Source organism: Aspergillus ibericus (assembly GCF_003184845.1).
Source record: "Aspergillus ibericus CBS 121593 unplaced genomic scaffold BO80scaffold_4, whole genome shotgun sequence".
Classification (NCBI taxonomy): domain Eukaryota; kingdom Fungi; phylum Ascomycota; class Eurotiomycetes; order Eurotiales; family Aspergillaceae; genus Aspergillus; species Aspergillus ibericus.
The window spans coordinates 997,216-1,016,719 of NW_020292102.1; the positions used below are offsets into that span (position 1 = coordinate 997,216).

Here is a 19,504-nt window from a genome sequence, read left to right on the forward strand (position 1 = left end):
CAGCCAACCGGGTTTACTCTGGTACTATTGACGGTAGTGGACTGGCCCCCATCTTGATCCCTGATACTTAGTACTTACTCCCTTGGGTAAGTGGTGGAGTGGGCTTGTTATTCGCTGGAGGTTCGTCCATCATTCAGATTCAGTCTGCTCATTCATCTTGCCACTGTTCGGTTCCCACGGGAGGACTCTCAGGGACTGACGACGCCCAGCACGCCTTGCCCGCTGGACACACGGCTAAAGTTCGAGCATTCCACAGGACTCAGCGGGGTGCCTGTCCCGCGTGGAATGAGCCCAGCGCTGGGCTTGCGTGGGCCGGAGATGCTAATTCCACCGCGCTGCGATGTACTGCACGCAGTCCTTGATATTAAACCCGTCCCTGTCCAACCTTGTTTCAGGGCTTCTTTTTCGCTCCTTTCCTTCTGCTCCGCTTCCTTTTCCCTTTTCCCTCCTCTCATTCTTTCCTGAGTCTTGACTCCTCCTCTCTCCCGCCAACATTTTTCGCCACACTCTATCTCAACCACGCCAGCCTCCGCCAGCCAGCCAGCCCCCACCCCGGCCAGAATGGATGCGTAGGCCATCGACGCCATCGCTTCCTATCTCCTCTTCGATCGATCTTCCCTGGTCCCTTGATTCTTCTCACCCCCCACCATGGAGATTTCTTCCCCTCCGCCGAGAGACGATGACCACAGCACCGGTCGCCGAGTCCGCGAGCTCTACCGTTATTTCCGACCCGAACGGACCGGCAGCTTTCAGGATCGCTATCGGGGCTCTTCATCGGAGGATACACCACCCCCAACCTTTTTAGATCCCTCGTTTCCACCGCCGTCCCCATCGTTATGCTCACAGTCGCTATCGTCGGGTCCCGCCATCGGTCCAGCGTCTGCGGGGCTAGTGCCCGAGGCCCTGGTCCTGGGCGACCCTAATGCGACTTTGACATCTTTCGCGCAGCTTGCCGCCTTGCGTCTGAATGTGGAGCGTGTGTTGATCAGGTACGATTAGGAATGACCTCGATCTCCTTCCATGGCCCTGCTGACGAAAATCCAGTGTTTCGGATCGCCAGTCGCAGTTCATTCTAGCCCAAAGCACACGCACCGGTGGGGTCAGTGACTATGAGACCGCCGGTGCGGGCGTCTGGAATGGGTGCTCTACCATCTCTACAAACGCCTGGAGCATGTGCAAGGTAGGTGCCTACTCGTCAGAGAAGTTCGTAGATCGGCTACTCAACTCTGCGTTACGTCCTTCGTTACAGGCCACTGTTTCTCTACCGCCCACCAACCGAGAACGGGGACAGCACAGCTTCCTCGTCATCAACGATCTGCGCGACGATGACCGCTACAAACGCCTCCCCTTGGTGCAGGGGGAGCCCGGCTTTCGGTTCTACGCGGGCACGCCCTTGACGACCGAGACGAACATCAACATCGGCTGCTTTTTCGTTCTGGATACCAAACCACACAATGGGTTGGATGATGCGGAGAAGGAAACCCTCGGGTCGTTGTCGCGATTGATTATGGACTACCTGAAGGTCAGCCGCCAGGCCTCCGAGGGTCGTCGCGCTGCTCGGCTATCCCGGGGTCTGAGCTGTTTCGTCGAAGGCAGTTCCAGCTTCGTGGACGCGACTCATCCGGCCTCCGTCGGCTGCTCGGCATCGGTGCCTAGCCCCCCGCCCTCGTCGAGCCAGAGGGCCAACCATCTGTCTGTGGGCTCGTTCAACAGCTTTGACGTGCCGTCGCGACGATCTCACAGCTGCGACGGCCGTTCCTTCAGCTCGGCGTCGGATTCCAAGGCCGACCAGGGCGTCTCGTCCGGGCCCGACACGCCGCTCCCCGATTGGTGGTCCGGCAGCCGCCAGAAGGAGCTGAATGGACTGGACGAGTCGCAGGGGCACACCTGGGCGTTCCGACGAGCGGCTAACTTGATCCGAGAGAGTCTGGAACTGGGCCCTGAGGGCGGCGTCATCTTTGTGGAAAACAGCAACAGTCCGATGATGGACGCGGACACGGGGAGTGATTGCTCGGTGGAAGGCAACAATCCCGCGCCGGTGCTGGCCATTTCCACCAACGACGAGCCGTTTGCGCCAGGCCCGGGCTCCAAGGTGCTCTACCCGGCTGCAAATCTGGAGAGCTCGTTCCTGCATCAGCTCCTGCGTCGCTACAGCAAGGGCAAGCTGTGGTCCTTCCATCGCGACGGAATGATCTCCAGCTCCGACGATGAATCCCCGCGGCGGAGTCGCTCCCGGGCGCCCAAGGGGCCTGAGATGGGCAAAGGCGGGTCGAAGAAGTGGAAGTCGATGGAGAACTCCATGCTGAATCTGTACTTTCCCAACGCGAGCCAGGTGATTTTCGTGCCGCTCTGGAACTCCGCCAATTCGCAGTGGTTTGCGGGGTGCTTCTGCTGGAATACGGAGGAGACCCGCGTCTTCAGCTCCTCGGTGGAACTGAGTTCGATCCTTGGCTTTGGGTCTTCGATCATGGCCGAGTGCAACCGGGTTGAGTCGCTTATTTCCGACCGACAGAAGGGCGACTTTATTGGCAGCATATCGTATGTCTGCCTTACTTGATTGTGCTTGCTTGTTGTTTTGATGTGAAGTGGAATGCTGACATATTCAGACATGAATTGCGAAGTCCGCTGCATGGTATCTTGGCGGCTGCCGAGTTTCTGAACGGCACAAATCTGGATGAATTCCAGGGCTCCCTCTTGGAGACCATCAATGCGTGCGGGCGCACCTTGCTCGACACGATGAATCAGGTGCTCGACTTTAGCAAGATCGTGTCGTTGGAACGGACGTATCGCAGCCTGAAGCGCAGCAAAACGTCACCTGCGGAGCTCAAGGGTCTGGACCGGTTCTCCGCCCACCTCGACACGTATGTGGCCACGGACTTGGCTCTGTTGGCTGAAGAGGTGGTGGAAGGCGTGTGCCTGGGCCATGCGTATGGCCAGCGATCGGCCGCCCCGTACGATCAGCCGGTGGTCTTGCCGTTGGCGATGCGAGGACCGCGGAAGCCTGACCCCGAGACCAAGCCGAAATCTCGGCCGGAGGTGGAGGTGGTCATGGACATTGCCCACAACGACTGGGTCTACAAGACGCAGCCCGGAGCTCTGCGACGCATCGTCATGAATGTTTTTGGCAACGCCATGAAATACACACACAGCGGTCGCGTGTCTCTGCACCTGGAAGTCACTGAGGCGTCGGAGGGTCGCGCGCGTCGGCACGGAATCGAGGAGCTGGTCACCTTGACCGTGTCGGATACCGGCAAGGGCATCTCGGAGGAGTTTCTGCGCGGCCGGCTGTACACGCCGTTCGCCCAGGAGGACACGCTGGCGGTCGGCACCGGCCTCGGCCTCTCCATCGTCCGGAGTCTCGTCAAGTCGCTGAAGGGCAGCATCCACATCCACAGCCGTCCGGGGGAGGGGACAATCGTCAAGGTCTCCCTGCCTCTGGTGCGACCCGGCCCGGAGTTGGAGCTGGAAGAACCCGTCCGTCCTCTGTCGCCCACCAGCACCGAGAAGGATGCCTTGACAGAAAGCCGTCTCCTGCGCGAGACCCATGTCGGCCGCCGCGCCGCCATTCTTGGGGTGGACCCTGCCCAAGCGGCCTCGCATCCCCTGTGGTCGATCTACTCCCGCTATCTGACTGATTGGTATGGCCTGGAGTTGGTTTCCTGGCCATCCGGCACGCCCGTAGATATCGTCATGGCGGAGGAGCAAAGCTTGGCTGATGTCCTCCCCGAGGTCGACGCGGCTCTCCCTTCGCTGCTGATCCTGTGCAACAAGTCGGTTGACTACACGGTGGCGCGCTCGCAGTGGTCTTCCCTGGCCAACGTGGTGAACATCGTCCGTCGTCCGTGCGGGCCGCACAAGCTCGCTCGCAGCATCCGCAAATGCCTCGACACGCAGGTCGAAGAGGTTTCCACCCACACGTTTCAGCTACCGGAACGGCCCCGCAATTCTACTTTGTCATCGGCTGGTGATGTGTCGCCGGGCGAAAAGTTGTTCGGGATCACGACCGATACGTGCGAACTGGCTCCGGAGATGACGACCAGCTCTGGATCGGCCTCGTCGATCGATTATCCGCGCTCGCGGACTTCATCGGATGGCTTGGAGCCATTGTATGCCACCACCTCTCCACCGCTCCCGATCCGGGCCCCGTCGCCATTCAAAGAGGTGATAGTTCCGGAGACGCAGCGGCGGCCGCGCGTCCTGGTGGTCGACGACAACAGCATCAACCTGAATCTGATGCTGACCTTTATGAAGAAGCGCCAGCTGGCGGCATTGGACTCGGCGGAGAACGGCAAGTTGGCTGTGGATGCGGCTGAACGGATGCAACAAGGCTACGATATTATCTTCATGGGTGAGTGATTTCCCGTGCTCTAGTATTACTCTGCTGACTGGACTTAGATATGTCGATGCCGGTGATGAACGGGTTTGAAGCCACCCGTGCAATCCGGGCCATGGAAAAAGAGCGCGGCTCGAGCTGCAAACCGGCTGTGATTATTGCGTTAACGGGGCTCAGCAGCTCACGGGACGAATCCGAGGCGCTGGCTTCGGGGGTGAATCTGTTCCTGACCAAACCAGTGTCGTTTAAAGAAGTGTCGCGGTTATTGGCTGAATGGGAGGAAACGGGGCTGGAGGGTCGGCGTTTGTCTGGGAACTAAATGGTTGCTTCTGGAGGCTGGAGGTGGGATTGCTCCGTACACGGATATGATGCATGAGTGATACCCTGGCGTTTGGTTTGCATGGAATGGACATCTACAGTACATACAGTACATATACAGTACATATCTAGATGTGATTGAGTGGGCGTCCCTGCATAGCAATGACTCAAATACGACTTCAGAGTACCTCTCTCTCGACGTAAACAAAATCCTTATTATATATGACTATACCGACTCCCATCCCATCCCTCCCACCTCAACCAACCTCAACCAACTACACAAATGACTGATGAATTATGACCGTTCATTAACCCCCTCCCGCATCGCCCCCAAATGCTCCCAACCAAGGGTATCCTCCCCCAAACTCCACGCCATGACACCCCCCAACCCCAACTCATCCACAATATCCGTAAACTTGCGGTCAATCATATCGGCGGTATCCCACGTCCAGAACACATCCACCTCGTCGTCGAAATAGTACTGGCCGCCTTTGTCGTCGTCCAAGGTGCCGGAGGATAGTGCTCTGCGCCAGGAATCGATGATCGAGATGCCTTTGCAGGTGCCGTAGTCGGAGAGGCAGCCCGCTTGGCAGAAGTCGTCGGTTGTGCCGCTATACCCATTTTTATATTAGTATGTGGTGGTGGTGGTGGTGGGGTAATATGACACACAGCGAAGAGAAAAGATGGTAGAGGGGGGGGGGGAGGGGAGGGATAAACATACCAATTCCCATACTGACTACAACACTGACCAGCCGGACACTTGGTCCCCTTATCAAACCCACACGTACCATCATAACTCGTCTTCAGATTCGCCGGGGGATCACTCATCACACTCTTCTCAAACGTCAAACTCCCACTCTTCCCATTATCACTCCCATCCGCATTCTCCATCACCACCGTCTGACATCCCAACGGCTGCGTCTTACAATCCGCCTCCGGATCCGTCTCGAACCACTTCGCGTAATACGCCATCCCCAGATTCGTTTTCTCGGCCGGGAGTCCTATATCCGCGTATGCTTTGATGGTATTATATGAGTCCACGACAGAAGTATGATGCATGGTGAGATTATTCCGTCGATTCATGAGATCGTACGTCATGATGTTGGCCATGTCGATGGAGGGCCAGATCTGGGGGCCTGTGGTGGATGTGAAGGCGATCATGTCTTCGAGTTTTCCGGGGACGGCGATGGAGAGGGTTTTGTTGGGCCCGATGGCGGAGCGGATCGCGCTGAGGAAGAGTGGGTAGGTGGTTATTTCGCTGACTTTGGCGCTGTTCGGAACTTGTTTGTAGTCTGCGCCGTTGCCGCCGGGGTATTCCCAGTCGATGTCTGCGTTGGATTATTTAGGATTGCTGTTTGGGTGGGAGGTATTGGGGGAGGTATTGGGGGAGGTATGGGGGGAGGTATGGGGACTTACCGACGCCATCAAAGCCATTCGCATCGAGCATGGCGGCGACGTTTTTGGCGTACCGCGTCCGCGAAGTCTCGTCTTTGGCGCCGTCCGAGAAGCCAGAGCTATCGCCCCAGCCGCCGATGGCGATGGTGACTTTGGTGTCGGGGCTGAAGCGGTTACGCATGGTGGAGACGGGCTCGAAGGGAGTGAAGGGTTGGGGGGAGTCGGAGTTGAAGAGTGTCGATGGGGCGAATGCCATGATGGCGTGCGTGATGCCCTCGGTTTGATCGGCCCCGGGGAGGTCGGTTGTGTGGTATCTTTGCTTCTTTGTTAGTGTGGACATGATGGTTGGCTGCTTGCTGCAGGAACGTACTCGTCGATGTACATGGCGAAGCGGAGACCCGCGACGCACTGCAGGCCCATCAGGCCCAATGCGATGGGTTTGAACATGATGACGTGCCTGGAGAGGGAGATGGGAAATACGCAAAGGGTGGACGGAGTAGACTGTCACTGTCCGGGCACACCCGCTTATAACATGGTCGGGTTAGTGATCGGAGCGACATTCTGGACGTCGATGATGGGCTCAGGTATGTTGCCGCTGCTGAGGGCTTCACTGGGGTAGGGTATGTTGGACTGTGGAGGCCTTGGTAGCTGAGGTAAATGGTGTCCACTGGAGTAACATACCGGGAGCATTCCTCATGGCATACCTCGTTGCTCGGCAGACGAACTTAAATGCAGCATTCAAGGCGTAGTGGTAGCTGCTGAACAGATCAAAGTGGACAGCAAGAAACATTGTAAACATCAATGAACTCCATATTATGTACATCTGGTCAATCCCAATGGCGTCGGATAATCGGACGGGCCGGATCCCAAGGCCCCGTCACCACATTCTTATACTTCTGGAGACTGATCAGCCACCAGCTGCATCCCCCCATCCCCAGCGCCGTCAGGATACTCCCCAGAATGCACCCAACCACTGCCGCCGCCCATCCCCCGCGGAGTGTGATCCCCACCGCGCCGCCAGCAACGCTCACCAACCCCAACGTGAGTAGCACATGCCCCGTCCAAGACACATGGCGCAGCTGGCGCCGGAATATGGGGAACAGTCCAAACACCTCGATCGAGAAGAGCATGAGACTGAACACATGCGTCGTCGACGGCAGCCGCGACGCGAGCACCGTCGACGCCATCACCGCTGCATTGGTCGACAGAGAGGCCGGAAACTTGGTGGCGCCCGCGCCCTCCCCGCTTCCATAGTCAAAGGAGAAGATGTTCATGATCAGCAGCCAGCAGCTCATGGCCCATATCGAGTCACTGGCCGTGGATTTCGTAAGCGACTTGAGGATCGGACTGAGCCCGAGCAGTGCGAAGTAGATCAGAAAGGCCGACTTGACCGTCGACAACCGCTGTCGATTGCGCGAGGAAAACGTCGACATGTCTGGCTCAGGAGAGCCGTTGAACATCCCATTGGACGGCCCAGGAGACCCCGGTTCTTGACCCCCGTAGGCATCCCCAACATACCACGTACTATGCCGTCGAACCAGCTCGCTGTCGCCCTGCGCCATGCTCAGTCCCAGCCCGTGCACCTGGTGCTCCTTCTGCCCGTTGGCGCGCGAGCTCGTCCCAGACGGATTGACCGAACTAGTCATGGAGCTCGAGCTCGACCCATCATCCCCCTCCAATGCCCGTTCCGCGCCATGCGCATTCTCCACATGTTCCCTCAGTATCCAAGAGTCCCAAAAGATCCACCCCAACGCGGTGCCGACACTGCCCCAACACACGACCGACACCGGACTCACCCGGCCCTGCACAATGCCCACAAAGCAGCAGACGAATATCGCCACCGAGCTCACATGTTGTACAATCACCGTCGAGTCCGCCACCAACGGCCAGAAATCGTAAGGCCGCACCCGGGGATTCCGCTGAAGATGGTCCAGAAACGTCTCGGTGTCGGTGTAATTATCGGGATCTGTCACATCAGCCATATTCCCATCCCAGTGGGCATAGATAGGGACATACACGACTGCTTCACCCACAGGAGCTTCTTCCACGCCCCCTTCCGTCGTCTCCGTCGACTAGTTCCGCGCACCTTGCGACTCCCTACCGGCACCGCGGGCGGAGGTCGCAATGCCGCCACGGAGGCGGCATTCCCGTTTAGCACGCGGAGCGATTCATCGTAGCCGGTGGCTGTCGGTCGAGCCCGGGGCACGGATGAGGTGTAATATGCATCTTCAGGGGCCAGGCGGGTGGGATCCGGGAGGGCTCGTGGCGCGGTAGGCGTGGACTTGACGCCGACGGTCCGGTTCGGATGCGTCTCGACGGGCACGGGCGGAGGGACCGGGGGAGGCGAGTCAGGCAGGGAAGGCATCAAGCAGGGCGGGATTCACCTGTCGCATAACATGATGTGATCTGCCTGTCCTGAAGGTTGCTGTCGGGGACGCGAATCGTTACGATTGCGGCCTTCCACGTGGTGCTTAGTCATCGCTTGATGCATCGGGACTACATTTACTGAGTGTCCTTACTGACCACCATTACTGATTACTGAATGGGAAACATGACTATGTACAAAAGGCATATGCTTAAAGAGAATCCGCAAATAAGGCGGCTCCAACTAGGTTTGTAAAACGTGCAAAACATCAACTACAATCCGCTCGGACCCGTCATCCAAGCCTCGTGCCTGCTCGACCAACAGGCGAAACTCTCCATCACTGTTTTCAAAGAGATAGTGTTGCTCACGCTGTGACGAGATCTGGCATGCAAGGATCTTGACCTGGGTGTCCCGATCGCAAGCTTGATAGAAAGCCGCTGCTTTGTCGAATAGTTCTTTCCGGGACCGGCACTCATCCAGCGGAATATAGCGAATCGCGCCAATGACTCTCTGAGAGGCGAGACGAAACACAACCTTGCTAGGTTTGCCAGGCTCAGCACTCGTCTCGGTGGTCTTGCGCCGCTTCGTCATAGGGGAGACAGCCGGTTTCTCTTCTTCCGATGACGATTCCTCTTCGGAAGATGACTCTTCTTCTTCGGATGAATCCTCGGCTGCTTCGCTGGCCCGACTTCTCGTCGACTGTCCGGTAAACTGCCCCGTGCGACCCAGCGACCGTTTTGCGCCTCTTCCCCTGGGGGTTTCATCACGGGAGGTTGACGCAGTCCGGACACCTTCTCCCGTCGAGCTCTGAAAGTTCCGGAGATAGTCCCAGGCCTCCGATGAATACTCAATCTCCTCCATGGTGTTTCCAAACATTCGAACGGCGCATTGCTGGAGCTCTTCGCCTTCTGCTGCCCCCGTCCACGGTCTGAGATAGGTGCCAAAAGCAGTACTCCGGGGTGGATCGCAGTAGACGAATCTCGCGGTACCACCGGCCTCATGTAGCACGAGGACATCGTACTTGCGCGGCTTGATGACGGTGTACCAGGATAGCGCTAGCTCGTTTCCCTCCCGGTCAAAGACCCTCCAGAACTGCGCGGTCTGTCGGCCCCCGGTCCTACACTTCGGTATCTCGTTGCCATTCTCCCGGTGCCACTGTTCCAGGGTTGCCATCAGATAACTCGGTAGCGGTTTGTCCGGGTCCGAGGTCGATTTCGGGATGACCTGGACCATGTGGCCTTGTGTTTCCTGTTCCTGTTTCTCGTTGTCATCTTGGTCGCCTGCTTGAGAACCGTTGGAAGAGACGGGTGGCTTCTGTTCGTCATCGGATTCAGTGGGCAGGATGCGCCGAGAGCTCCGTCTAGGTCTGGGAGTAACGCGACAGTTATTAGCCATCATGGATTCTAAAGCAGAAGACTCGGCCTGCCTTTCCGACAAGAATGTGACGGGCACATCTGAAGTTGGACGCGACATGACTCCTGAGAGTTAGCAATCGCAAGGTTGGACTTGTAGATGTCAATCCAAGACTTACTTTCTGTGCCGTACACAACAACGCCTTGCGACTGTCCAATGGCTCAAAGTATTGTTGGAAGCTTAAACGCGCTCACTCTGGCGTCCAGACCACTCGCAGCCAGCTCAGCTCAGAGTATAACGGTCTTGACCCCGCCAATGGTCGATCGTGGATACTTGTCACACAATCCTGTCTCCAAACAGAACAGCACGAGCCCAGTATGACTAGTGAAGCACGTTCCCGCCGCGTATGCCTGATTTCAAACTCAATAGGCCCGAGAAAGTAAATCCTCACAGACCAAGACAAAACCCACAGCGACAGCACCCACCCGCGGAAGGCGCAAATCTAGGCTCGGCTCACTCAATTCTGTGCAACTCGATCAAGCGGGGATCAAAGAAACCAGTTCCGTTCGACACAAAAGGTTCCTGAAGAATGGCGATGCACACCTCCACAGTTTAAGTCGTACGTTACCTCCCCGTATGAATGGATGTCTTGTGACAGGACCCGGCAAACGCAGATACTCCATCTCACTGCTCCGGGATTTAAGGGAATGGTGCGTTCAATTTTAGATGGATTTAGGGATGGTCCTTTGCTGAACTACCAATTAGCCTGTTCGTTCCGGTATACTGGGCGAGTTATGCGTTCACTGGGTGGGAGTTTGTAGTGAACGGTGTATACCCCTCACTGATATGCCATCACCATCTGTATTCCACGGGAAGAACGAAAAAGCAAGGAAAATAGGGAAGGGAAGAAAAGGAGGGATAGGATGTTCACTTCCCCCGCCCAGCTTGCAGTGGCTATCCATGTCAAACTTACCGACCCTTCTAGCCCAGATAGATACATAGGAGCTGTAGTGGCTGCATCTATCCGACCCCAATACGAACGAGGGATGTTGTTTGTCTGTGGGCAACGAGCAATCAACCAACACCCGGTAAACCGGTTTCTTTCCCCGAAGAAATACCTACCCTGCGTGGCGCATGGCTTATGGCTCTGATGCCCAATAAACTATCAGTGAGTGGTGTCTCAGTCGGTGGCATATTCTTAGGTCGTAAGGTTTGATTTCATATGACGGCACATTACATCCCACGTACAGGCGGTATATATGTCTCATTGCAGAGACTTGGCTTGCCTGGGTGGCTTGATTACCTACTTTGGGGTTACCGCTACATACCTAACTGGGTTATGATTGATTGAAGGGTCGTGTGGCGGTTGTCTTGTAGTGTATGTTCAATGGGAGTTGCGTACGGGATGTGTATGAGATTATGGGTTCGTTCAGTTGTTGGAATTCTCGTGGATGGCTTGAAGATATATCTAGCGAGCTGGGGATAAAGCTACGCGGGTGCGAGAGTGCTTGTTCGGTGGGAATACGCATTTGATATGGCAGAATTGAGTTCTGACACTGTAGTACTCCTCATCTATTTACTGGTATCTCTGAATATTAATGGAAGGAGGCGTTGCAAGGATTTGATTGGTTGGATAGGATCGTAGATGGTATTCAAGTCCTAAGCAGTATCTATCTTGCAGATAGGATTTCTCGAAACATACTTGTGCTAGTATTAGGTAGGACGCCATATGGTAATCTAGTCACCGGCTTTATTCTATATAGTATTATGCGCTGCTCTATGCAAACGAAGGATGCCAGTTAAGAAAACATGTGTAATCCCTGGCTGTAGTCTTCACAAAGCCCGAAAAGCGAGTGGTCTGAGATAAGTAAACACTATACACTCGGAATGCCGACATCGAGCAGTTCGAGTATTATACTAGCACAAGGATGCCGGTCTAACAAGCACAATATCAACACAATCAACGGGTATCAAACGCTCAAAATGATGGAACTGGACACGTCCAGTGATGTTGATGAAGCATGCTGTCATGGTCTTCGTCACGATTGGTCTTGAGATTCAACTTTCTGCTGCGCTTCGGCGACCATCTTGGCCACCTGCGGCATGGTCGTCTCGTCGATGCTGTTCCTGCGTCCCCAGTTGGCTGGCTGTCTGCGGAGGAACACTCCCACGGCGCCAATGTAGCCCTCGTGGCGCAGGAAGTAAGCTTGTTTCTCGCCCTTGGACCAGAACTTGATGGCGTAGGACAGGGTGTTCATGGTCTGTCGGTGGCCCCGGATGAATGAGCCGCCGAAGTAGATGTGTTTCACCTGATGTTTTTCGGACTGCAGATACGCAATCTGGCCGATGTTATTGCTGTGGAATGTTAGCTAGCAGGTAGTGTGTGATGGCATGGAATGACGTACCTGATGGCATAAAGTAGGCTCCTGCTCATGTCTTCGAACTGGAATGTCGGCTCCCCATTCCTTTGGCCGGCTTCGCCTTGGAAAGTATCTTCTCCGTCCACCTTCGACTCGACGTCGTTCTTCATACGAAACACCTTGCCAAAGGTACTAGCAATGGCAGTGTGTTTGAGCCCAATCTTGGTGTAGTCCATGCCGTAAATGTCCCCGACGAGCATGTCCACCCCACTGTTATCCCCCCGGTCCGCCATTGCCAACATGTCGTCGAACGTGCGGGCCCCAGTCAATAATGACATCAGACCCCAGAATGTACCGCCACCGAGGTGAGTACCACCCACACGTTGGAACTGCTTCGGACCCGACACTTTGATCATCGACACACCGGAACCAATGTTGACTAATAGATACGGGTAGACATCCGGTCGGGCCTCGGCAAACTGCATCGGCTCCAGTTCACTGTAGGTAAAAACCTCGTTAGGGATCTCGGTGATGAAGAAGTCAAGGCCTATGGAAGATGGTCAGATCCGAATTCGGCTGTCTCTAACGGGAGGCGGCACCATACCCGTAATAAGGCATTCCATCTCATCTTCCCGGATGATGTTCACATTGAGGGCCGCCTTGAGCTTGTCGTAGTATTTGTATGCACCTCCGCCCGTAGCCATAACACATAAAGCATCTCCGGAAGGTCCGCCGAGCTTCTCATGTTCTTCCTTCAGTTGCTTGATGAAGTCAATGCACAGATCAATGCGGGAGGTTTCGAAATTGATGAAGTTGAGTCGGCCACCATTGTCGACAGAGTCCAGCTCGCGTGTAAAGTAGACTAGTTTCGCCAACGATCCGCCAATCTAGTGTTGACAGCGAGTCAGTAGTTGGACAGCGAGTCGGTAGCGTGAATCGCGATGTTGGACCGAACGGTGCAATTGCGGGGAGCTTCAAATTTGTGCGGGGAACCGCGGAAGGGAAAAAAGAATCACTCACATCGACAGCCACATGGCTCACCAGGCCAGTGTGATGGGGTAGACGGATATCATGACCCTCATAATGGACCCCATCCGTTCTTACTGGACTCTTGGATCGGGGGTCATCATCAACAATGAACGCGCCCTTGACGTTGATCTTGACAGCTCCTGGATTGGTGATCGCTTGCTCTAGGCGACCGCCCCGGGCGGAATTGGGGGTTGAGGAGGACATATCGTGTCAATGGCATAAAAATACAGATATGAAGGGAGAGGGAGCCAAGGGATAGATAAACAGTAGGAAGTAGACGGCGTGCGGCGGACGAGGTTGCCATCTCGGAGCAATGGGATCCCGTGATGGCCCCTACGGCGTATATCTCCTTCTGCCCGCTTTTGTTGAGGCGGGTGGAACCAGATTATTCCTCTGACCGGCTGGGCAACCCAAGCATTCTTAGTCACTCCTTCTGCTCCCTCCTGCGTGCTGGACGCCGAGGCCATCCATGACCCTCTAAACACGGGCAACTCTGGGCTACCGGTGAGCTGCCAGTTGCAGAACCGCTAGTCGATTGTTGTCTGCAGGGGTCGACTGTCCAGCGAACTGAGGGAGGTGGCCAATGACGTCGCTCCCCAGGTTGATACCTCAGGCATAAGTTCAGACATCCGACCCCACACGATCGACCGCCAACATCAGACATAACCCGAGAAACTGATATCTATTGAAGTCGAGATGTGGTGCTGGCAAGTGATAGAGGTTTATTTGCTATGGCTGTACTAGCCATCGGTTAGCTTGGTCAGCAGGAAGTGCCATGTATCAATCGCCTACATATGGATTCGCACAACCCACAGCGATGATTTATGGATTCATGTCGCAGTTAGTTTAGCTTCATTGGAAAGTGACAAGCCACAGCTGATGTAGTGCAGCCTAAGGGATACGAATCTCTACAGCCAAACACCGTTCAGAAGAGAACGAAGACAAATGATACAGACAAACGGATGAGATCCACGCCAGAAGCCTTGGCCCTCTTGAGCCGATGGCTCGGAAGAAGTAGCCAATCCAAATGGCGAGGGTGCTTCCAGGACCATTTGACTTTCCGTCTAGACAGATCTGAAAGCTCGTTTACTGTATGGTTGGAGTCGATGGAGTTCGTAGGCAATCCGATATCCGCCTGCTGAACACCAATCGGTTGATCTTCTAGTCACTGTCGTTTCCGTACGAAACCCATGTCTCCCGATTGATTCTGTGGAAGACCAAAAGACTCAGCTGTATTCATCAGCCATTTCATATCGAGGTTCTGATCCTAGGCAAGCTATCTGCTTCTACGAAGGCTTGATCTCTTGAACCTCATGATTGTCTCCTTCGAGCAGATTCAACCTACTGTATCTATTGCCTGCCGTGGGACTATCATCGTATCTGCAAGTGAAGCAACTAGATGCCAATAGAATTTAGGATCCTTCCTATCTCAGTTATCGAGGCTTCTCGCTTGTTCCATGCTGACAGTCTCCTATCGGGTCTGTCCCAGCTTCGCCCGCTACCTGACCCCAAAGATTTCATTTGCAGAGGTCACCTGCCGAAAGGATGTGGGTGTGAGACCCGCTCGCTCTTCTGCTTGCATCTCCCAATCTCACTCCTACTTATTCTCCCTCAGTTCGCTCCCTAGCAACCATACAGGTTACATTCACTGCTCAGTCTCCCTTACGTTTTTCACCTGGCTGGCTGTTGTGTTTTGATACTTTTCCCATTCGCGTCTCTAAGGTCCTTAAATTTGCCCCGAATACTTTTTCTCCATCTTCATCCTTCTTATTTCCCCTCACTTTTTCTATCATCTGCTTGCTTGTTCTACTTCGCCTCACTATCCTCTCACAAAATAAAAGCCAAAAGTGACGTTTTATCGTGAGTATCCTTGCATCACTAGCTGGACCATCCAACTTACCATCTACGCGTATCTAGACGACCACCATTATCGAGTCACGCGTCTTTGATCTGTCTGTGTCATCTCTTGAAAAACATGGAGAACTTTGATGTGTCGGATATGAGCAACGCGCTCAAGGAGAGCACAGGAAACGAATCCACGCTGCCTACCGAAGCTGCAAGCGCTGCTCGTGAAAAGGGGTGGACGACCCCCGAACGATACGATTACGAGAAGTACACTGCTACTGTCGCGCCACTGGGCCCTTCCCACAACAACGGCGAAGAGAGTCTTCCGGAGTGGGCTGCTCAGGCAGCAAAGTATGAGTGGCGGGATGACTACGGAGATGTCGGTCCAGAGAACCCTGCGTTGGAAGAACAGCTGTACCGTGGCGAGTACATCAACCGAACCGGGCTAAAGATTGGCAAGTGAGTTGACCACCTGAGCTACTTCAAAGTTCATGTCTAAATTCCTCAAGTCTCCAGAATATCGAGGTCATCGCCGAAAGTCGGGAGAGACCGAGTCCTGTCAAGAGCGTAAGTCGCCCATCATTTCTGTAATTCTGCCTGTGGCTGACGGTATATAGTTTGACGAGGCTGGGCTGCACCCGATTATTCGGGAGAATATTCGTTTGTGCAAATATGAGGTTCCTACCCCTATTCAAGCCTACACGATTCCCGCGGTGCTTACCGGTCACGACTTGATTGCCATTTCCCAAACCGGTAGGCCCTTCATCGTTTAGTCCACAATGTATACTAACAGAGAAAGGATCGGGAAAAACTGCCGCTTTTCTTATTCCCGTTCTTTCTCAACTCATGGGCAAGGCTAAAAAGCTAGCGGCGCCTCGTCCAAACGTCGCAGATGGTTACGATCGAACGATTCACGCCGTGACGGCCGAGCCTTTGGTGCTAATCGTCGCTCCTACCCGTGAGCTTTCGACCCAGATTTTTGACGAAGCACGTCGGCTTTGTTACCGATCCATGCTACGCCCGTGCGTTGTTTACGGTGGTGCGTCCGTCCGTGAGCAGCAGGAGGATTTGGAAAAGGGTTGCGATATTCTCATTGCCACACCTGGCAGATTGCTGGATTTCATGAACAAGGCTAAGCTCCTCTCGCTTCGGCGTGTGAAGTAGGTCTCCAAGCCCAGTATACTTCACCACTAACTGTCTCAGGTATACCATCATTGATGAAGCAGATGAGCTACTGCTGTCGGATTGGGAGCCGGATTTTCGGAGAATCATGTCTGGCGGAGGTATGTTCCTTGAGCTCCGAGCGTCTACGTACTGACCATCAAAGACGTCAACGAGGACGCGGATCACCGTTACATGATGTTTTCAGCCACGTTTGACAAGGGTTGTCGTCAGATGGCACGTCGATTCCTTGCTGCCGACCATGTGCGCGTGCGCATCGGCCGGCCTGGTAGTACTCATCTCAACGTCGACCAGAATGTAAGAGTGACTGGTATTGCTCCAAGTTCGTGCTAACAGTGGGCCCAGATCATCTATGTTGACCCGGCTATGAAGAACCAGTGCCTCTATGATCTGATCATAGCCATGCCACCTTCACGGACCCTGGTTTTCGTCAATTCAAAGTCCCAAGCTGATTTTGTGGATGATTATCTGTACAACAATAAGCTTCCAAGTACCTCGATCCATTCTGACCGAAACCAAATTGAGCGGGAGGATGCCTTGTAAGTCGCTCATCCCGACATTCGCGCACATGCTGACGCAGCTAGGCGTGCGTTTCGTACTGCCAGATGTCCCATTCTTGTCGCCACCGGTGTTTCTGCTCGGGGGCTGGATATTAAGAACGTCATGCACGTGATTAATTACGATCTCCCCCGAGCACAGCACGGTGGAATAACTGAATATGTTCATAGAATCGGTACGTCAGCTTCCAGTGCACAGAAAGGGATATTGAACTGATACCAGATAGGACGCACTGCACGCATCGGTAATGAAGGCCTTGCTACTTCGTTCTACAATCATGACCATGATTCCGAGCTTGCCCCGGACCTGGTGAAACTTCTTCTGGAAACCAACCAGAAAATCCCCGATTTTCTCGATTCTTACATCCCCGCGGATCGCGTTGTCAAATTTGAAGACGACACCGACGAGGAAAATGAGGAGAAGGACAATGATGGAGATGATGCCGACGATGCCTGGGGAGGGGCTTCGGAGTCTGAAGATGCCCCGGCGGCAGATTCTAAGTGGGAATTCTAGTGTACCCAGCTTTCTGGCCATGTCCGATTCGTAGTCCGTCGTGAATGCCGTCTATAACCAAGCTTCTGAGGGCATGCGGTTGACCGACTATGATGGGAAGGCCGGACTTGTGGGGGCGCTGACGCTTTCTCTTTTCTCTCTGTTGCGGTTCTACCATGCTACGATCAGACCGGTTCTGTGATGCAAAAGTTTGACCCTGGGCACAAGCGTACGTTGCAGGCTGTTCCTCGCTTGGAATCCTCGGAAATCCGGCAGGGCTCGAGAATAATGTCATGGGCTATGTGAGGAATTCAACCAACTGCGGGCTATGTTGGGAGGCCGGGTGGGAGCGGGCAGGCGATGTTATTTTGTTGCTGTACGGGACACCCATAACTAACAAATGCTCAATTCAATCTTTTCTCCCATGCGATGCTGTGTGCCTTCCTCACGGGTGCACCACTGGCTCTTTCCTGTTGTAGAGGTAGCAATGCCCGCCCACCTGGATAGGACGAGGTCGACTGTTGGCGTACCTCTCACCGACCCAACGACAGTGCCCTACGTATCCATTCTTTGATCAGACCCAGGATCCATAGCCATCATGTTATCCTCCCGGCGGTTCAGCCTCCTCGTTATACTTATCACCCTCGTCACCGCCGCTGCCCCGAATCCCCTCCCCAACAACACCAGCCCCCCTTACAACCTCAGCACCCCCCTCATCATTGATACCTTTACCAACCCCCAGCACAATGCCCTGGGCTTCTGGCACGGCGGCCTAGAGGGTCTCACCATGGAGTATGGCCACAACTACGTCCACCTGTACCCCAAAGACCCCGACCACAACTACAACACCCAGCTCTCGCCCGCCACTTGCTTCAACCTGCTCCCCTACCGAACCACTCACTACTTGCATGTCCACTTCAATGGCAGTACCAAATTCAGCGTCTCGCTCTCGCAAAACAACGTCCATTGTGACTCCTTCCGCAGTCCCTTCCCGGAAACGTGGGACTCGGTCGAAGCCTCCCGCTATGCGCGCGGCAACGACATTTACATCCCCCTCTGGCACTTTTACGTGGACCACTCTCGGGCTGTCTCGGTGTCGTTCAATGGGTTCTATTCGTCGGAGCCGGTGACGCTGCACCGGGTTGAGATCGTCAGTGCCAGCAGTGTACCCCGGGGGTTTCCGGTTCCCCCCCGCGTGGACAATGGGCGGGTGCTGTTGAGATGCTCTCGGCCTGGGGCATTTGCGTTTGGGATCGACGATGGACAGCCACGATTTGCACAGGATGTGATGCAGATTCTGGAGGAGGAGCAGGTTCTGGTGACGTTCTTTGTGGTCGGGATGGGATTGAGGGACTTGGAGACCAACTTCTCCAACGTGTACGGAGAGATGCTGAGGAGGGGGCACCAGGTGGCGCTCCACTCGGATACGCATCGCAAGTGAGTGAATCTATCATGGATGGCAATGGTGGTAATACTGATGGCCATGATACCAGGCTAGAAGGGTTGGAGTCCGTTGAGGCCATTGACCAGGAGATTGTGGAGAATATCAAGTCTTTCCGACAAATTCTAGGCATTGAGAGTGGGTCTTCGGGTCGGACTGTAGGCTGGGCTGACTGGTGACAGCTCGTTACTTCCGTCCTCCGTACGGCACCCTCGGGGCGAGGACGCGTCAACGACTGGCCAACTACATCAAAGACCCCCAGATCATCAACTGGAGCGTGGACATTGAAGACTGGCTGTGGGCGGATTCAAAAACGCCCGAGAAGCAGCGCGAGGCCTTTGTTCGCGACGTGACACGGGGGGGCAATCTGGCAGTGATGCATTTCCTCAGTCCGACGACGGTTCATTTATTCCGGGAGGTGATCCGATTTGTGAAGAGCATGAATGCGACGATTATGCGGATTGACCAATGCCTGGAGGATCCCCAAAGTCCCCCTCTGAAGCTTCCCCAGTCTTGACTGATGCACGATGTTTCTCCTGGTTCCTGTCCTAGACTGTTCGCTCGGGTGTAGTCAATCAATGCACTTACATTGTTATCAAGCTTAGTAGTGGCAGGTTCATCCTTTCTTCATGGCTTCTCAGTTTGGTTTCGAAGTATATTGATTGGCCAAGTAGTTCAGGGGGCGAACAGGGCTACAAGCTATCCGTAATCAATCGCCTTTGCGTATTTTTGGCCCTTTGTTCGTTCATCTGTTCTTGTTCTTAATCTACTGCTTCTGGCTGGTTCTATTTTCAACCTTATGTGCGCTGACTCTTTGTTGTCCTGGCCACGGG

The 19,504-nt window shown here is 54.6% G+C and overlaps 7 protein-coding genes across 7 annotated transcripts; 3 read left to right on the forward strand and 4 right to left on the reverse strand.

The window, feature by feature from the left end:
- Positions 1 to 156: 156 nt before the first annotated feature.
- On the forward strand, positions 157 to 4,836 carry BO80DRAFT_490750 (putative sensor histidine kinase/response regulator). Its single transcript, XM_025723651.1, has 4 exons — positions 157 to 989; positions 1,045 to 2,538; positions 2,607 to 4,348; positions 4,396 to 4,836. The coding sequence occupies exons 1-4, from the start codon at positions 649 to 651 to the stop codon at positions 4,650 to 4,652; spliced, it is 3,834 nt and encodes a 1,277-aa protein (XP_025579471.1). The 5' UTR covers positions 157 to 648; the 3' UTR covers positions 4,653 to 4,836.
- Positions 4,837 to 4,946: 110 nt separating this feature from the next.
- BO80DRAFT_452068 (glycosyl hydrolase, family 18) lies at positions 4,947 to 6,493 on the reverse strand (the record flags this gene model as incomplete). The annotated part of the gene is made up of 4 exons (XM_025721931.1): positions 4,947 to 5,262; positions 5,373 to 5,979; positions 6,068 to 6,360; positions 6,417 to 6,493. The coding sequence occupies 4 exons, from the start codon at positions 6,491 to 6,493 to the stop codon at positions 4,947 to 4,949; spliced, it is 1,293 nt and encodes a 430-aa protein (XP_025579472.1).
- A 380-nt stretch (positions 6,494 to 6,873) lies between these two features.
- On the reverse strand, positions 6,874 to 8,411 carry pigc (phosphatidylinositol N-acetylglucosaminyltransferase; the record flags this gene model as incomplete). Its single annotated transcript, XM_025721932.1, has 2 exons — positions 6,874 to 8,012; positions 8,063 to 8,411. The coding sequence occupies 2 exons, from the start codon at positions 8,409 to 8,411 to the stop codon at positions 6,874 to 6,876; spliced, it is 1,488 nt and encodes a 495-aa protein (XP_025579473.1).
- Positions 8,412 to 8,654: 243 nt separating this feature from the next.
- On the reverse strand, positions 8,655 to 9,644 carry BO80DRAFT_398732 (uncharacterized protein; the record flags this gene model as incomplete). Its single annotated transcript, XM_025717438.1, has 1 exon — positions 8,655 to 9,644. One exon carries the CDS (start codon positions 9,642 to 9,644, stop codon positions 8,655 to 8,657), a length of 990 nt encoding a protein of 329 aa, XP_025579474.1.
- A 1,826-nt stretch (positions 9,645 to 11,470) lies between these two features.
- Positions 11,471 to 13,648, reverse strand: BO80DRAFT_398735 (pantothenate kinase). The gene is made up of 4 exons (XM_025717439.1): positions 13,145 to 13,648; positions 12,729 to 13,011; positions 12,170 to 12,671; positions 11,471 to 12,119 (listed from the first exon to the last, which is right to left on the reverse strand). The coding sequence occupies exons 1-4, from the start codon at positions 13,355 to 13,357 to the stop codon at positions 11,804 to 11,806; spliced, it is 1,314 nt and encodes a 437-aa protein (XP_025579475.1). The 5' UTR covers positions 13,358 to 13,648; the 3' UTR covers positions 11,471 to 11,803.
- Positions 13,649 to 15,128: 1,480 nt separating this feature from the next.
- On the forward strand, positions 15,129 to 17,651 carry BO80DRAFT_481281 (DEAD/DEAH box helicase; the record flags this gene model as incomplete). Its single annotated transcript, XM_025723374.1, has 9 exons — positions 15,129 to 15,457; positions 15,508 to 15,565; positions 15,616 to 15,751; positions 15,792 to 16,158; positions 16,202 to 16,281; positions 16,326 to 16,477; positions 16,526 to 16,719; positions 16,765 to 16,913; positions 16,965 to 17,651. 9 exons carry the CDS (start codon positions 15,129 to 15,131, stop codon positions 17,249 to 17,251), a joined length of 1,752 nt encoding a protein of 583 aa, XP_025579476.1. The 3' UTR covers positions 17,252 to 17,651.
- Positions 17,652 to 17,828: 177 nt separating this feature from the next.
- BO80DRAFT_398737 (polysaccharide deacetylase family protein) lies at positions 17,829 to 19,188 on the forward strand (the record flags this gene model as incomplete). Its single annotated transcript, XM_025717440.1, has 3 exons — positions 17,829 to 18,667; positions 18,724 to 18,809; positions 18,854 to 19,188. 3 exons carry the CDS (start codon positions 17,829 to 17,831, stop codon positions 19,186 to 19,188), a joined length of 1,260 nt encoding a protein of 419 aa, XP_025579477.1.
- Positions 19,189 to 19,504: the final 316 nt, after the last annotated feature.

Excerpts from the sequence above, each read along its gene's own strand:
- BO80DRAFT_490750 (XM_025723651.1), top strand. The coding sequence starts at position 649 with ATGGAGATTTCTTCCCCTCCGCCGAGAGACGATGACCACAGCACCGGT. Across the intron at positions 990-1,044 it reads GTGGAGCGTGTGTTGATCAG|TGTTTCGGATCGCCAGTCGC; the intron begins GTACGATTAGGA and ends ACGAAAATCCAG. Across the intron at positions 4,349-4,395 it reads CTACGATATTATCTTCATGG|ATATGTCGATGCCGGTGATG; the intron begins GTGAGTGATTTC and ends GACTGGACTTAG.
- BO80DRAFT_398735 (XM_025717439.1), bottom strand. The coding sequence starts at position 13,357 with ATGTCCTCCTCAACCCCCAATTCCGCCCGGGGCGGTCGCCTAGAGCAA. Across the intron at positions 13,012-13,144 it reads TGAGCCATGTGGCTGTCGAT|ATTGGCGGATCGTTGGCGAA; the intron begins GTGAGTGATTCT and ends TGTCAACACTAG. Across the intron at positions 12,672-12,728 it reads GATGGAATGCCTTATTACGG|GCCTTGACTTCTTCATCACC; the intron begins GTATGGTGCCGC and ends CATCTTCCATAG.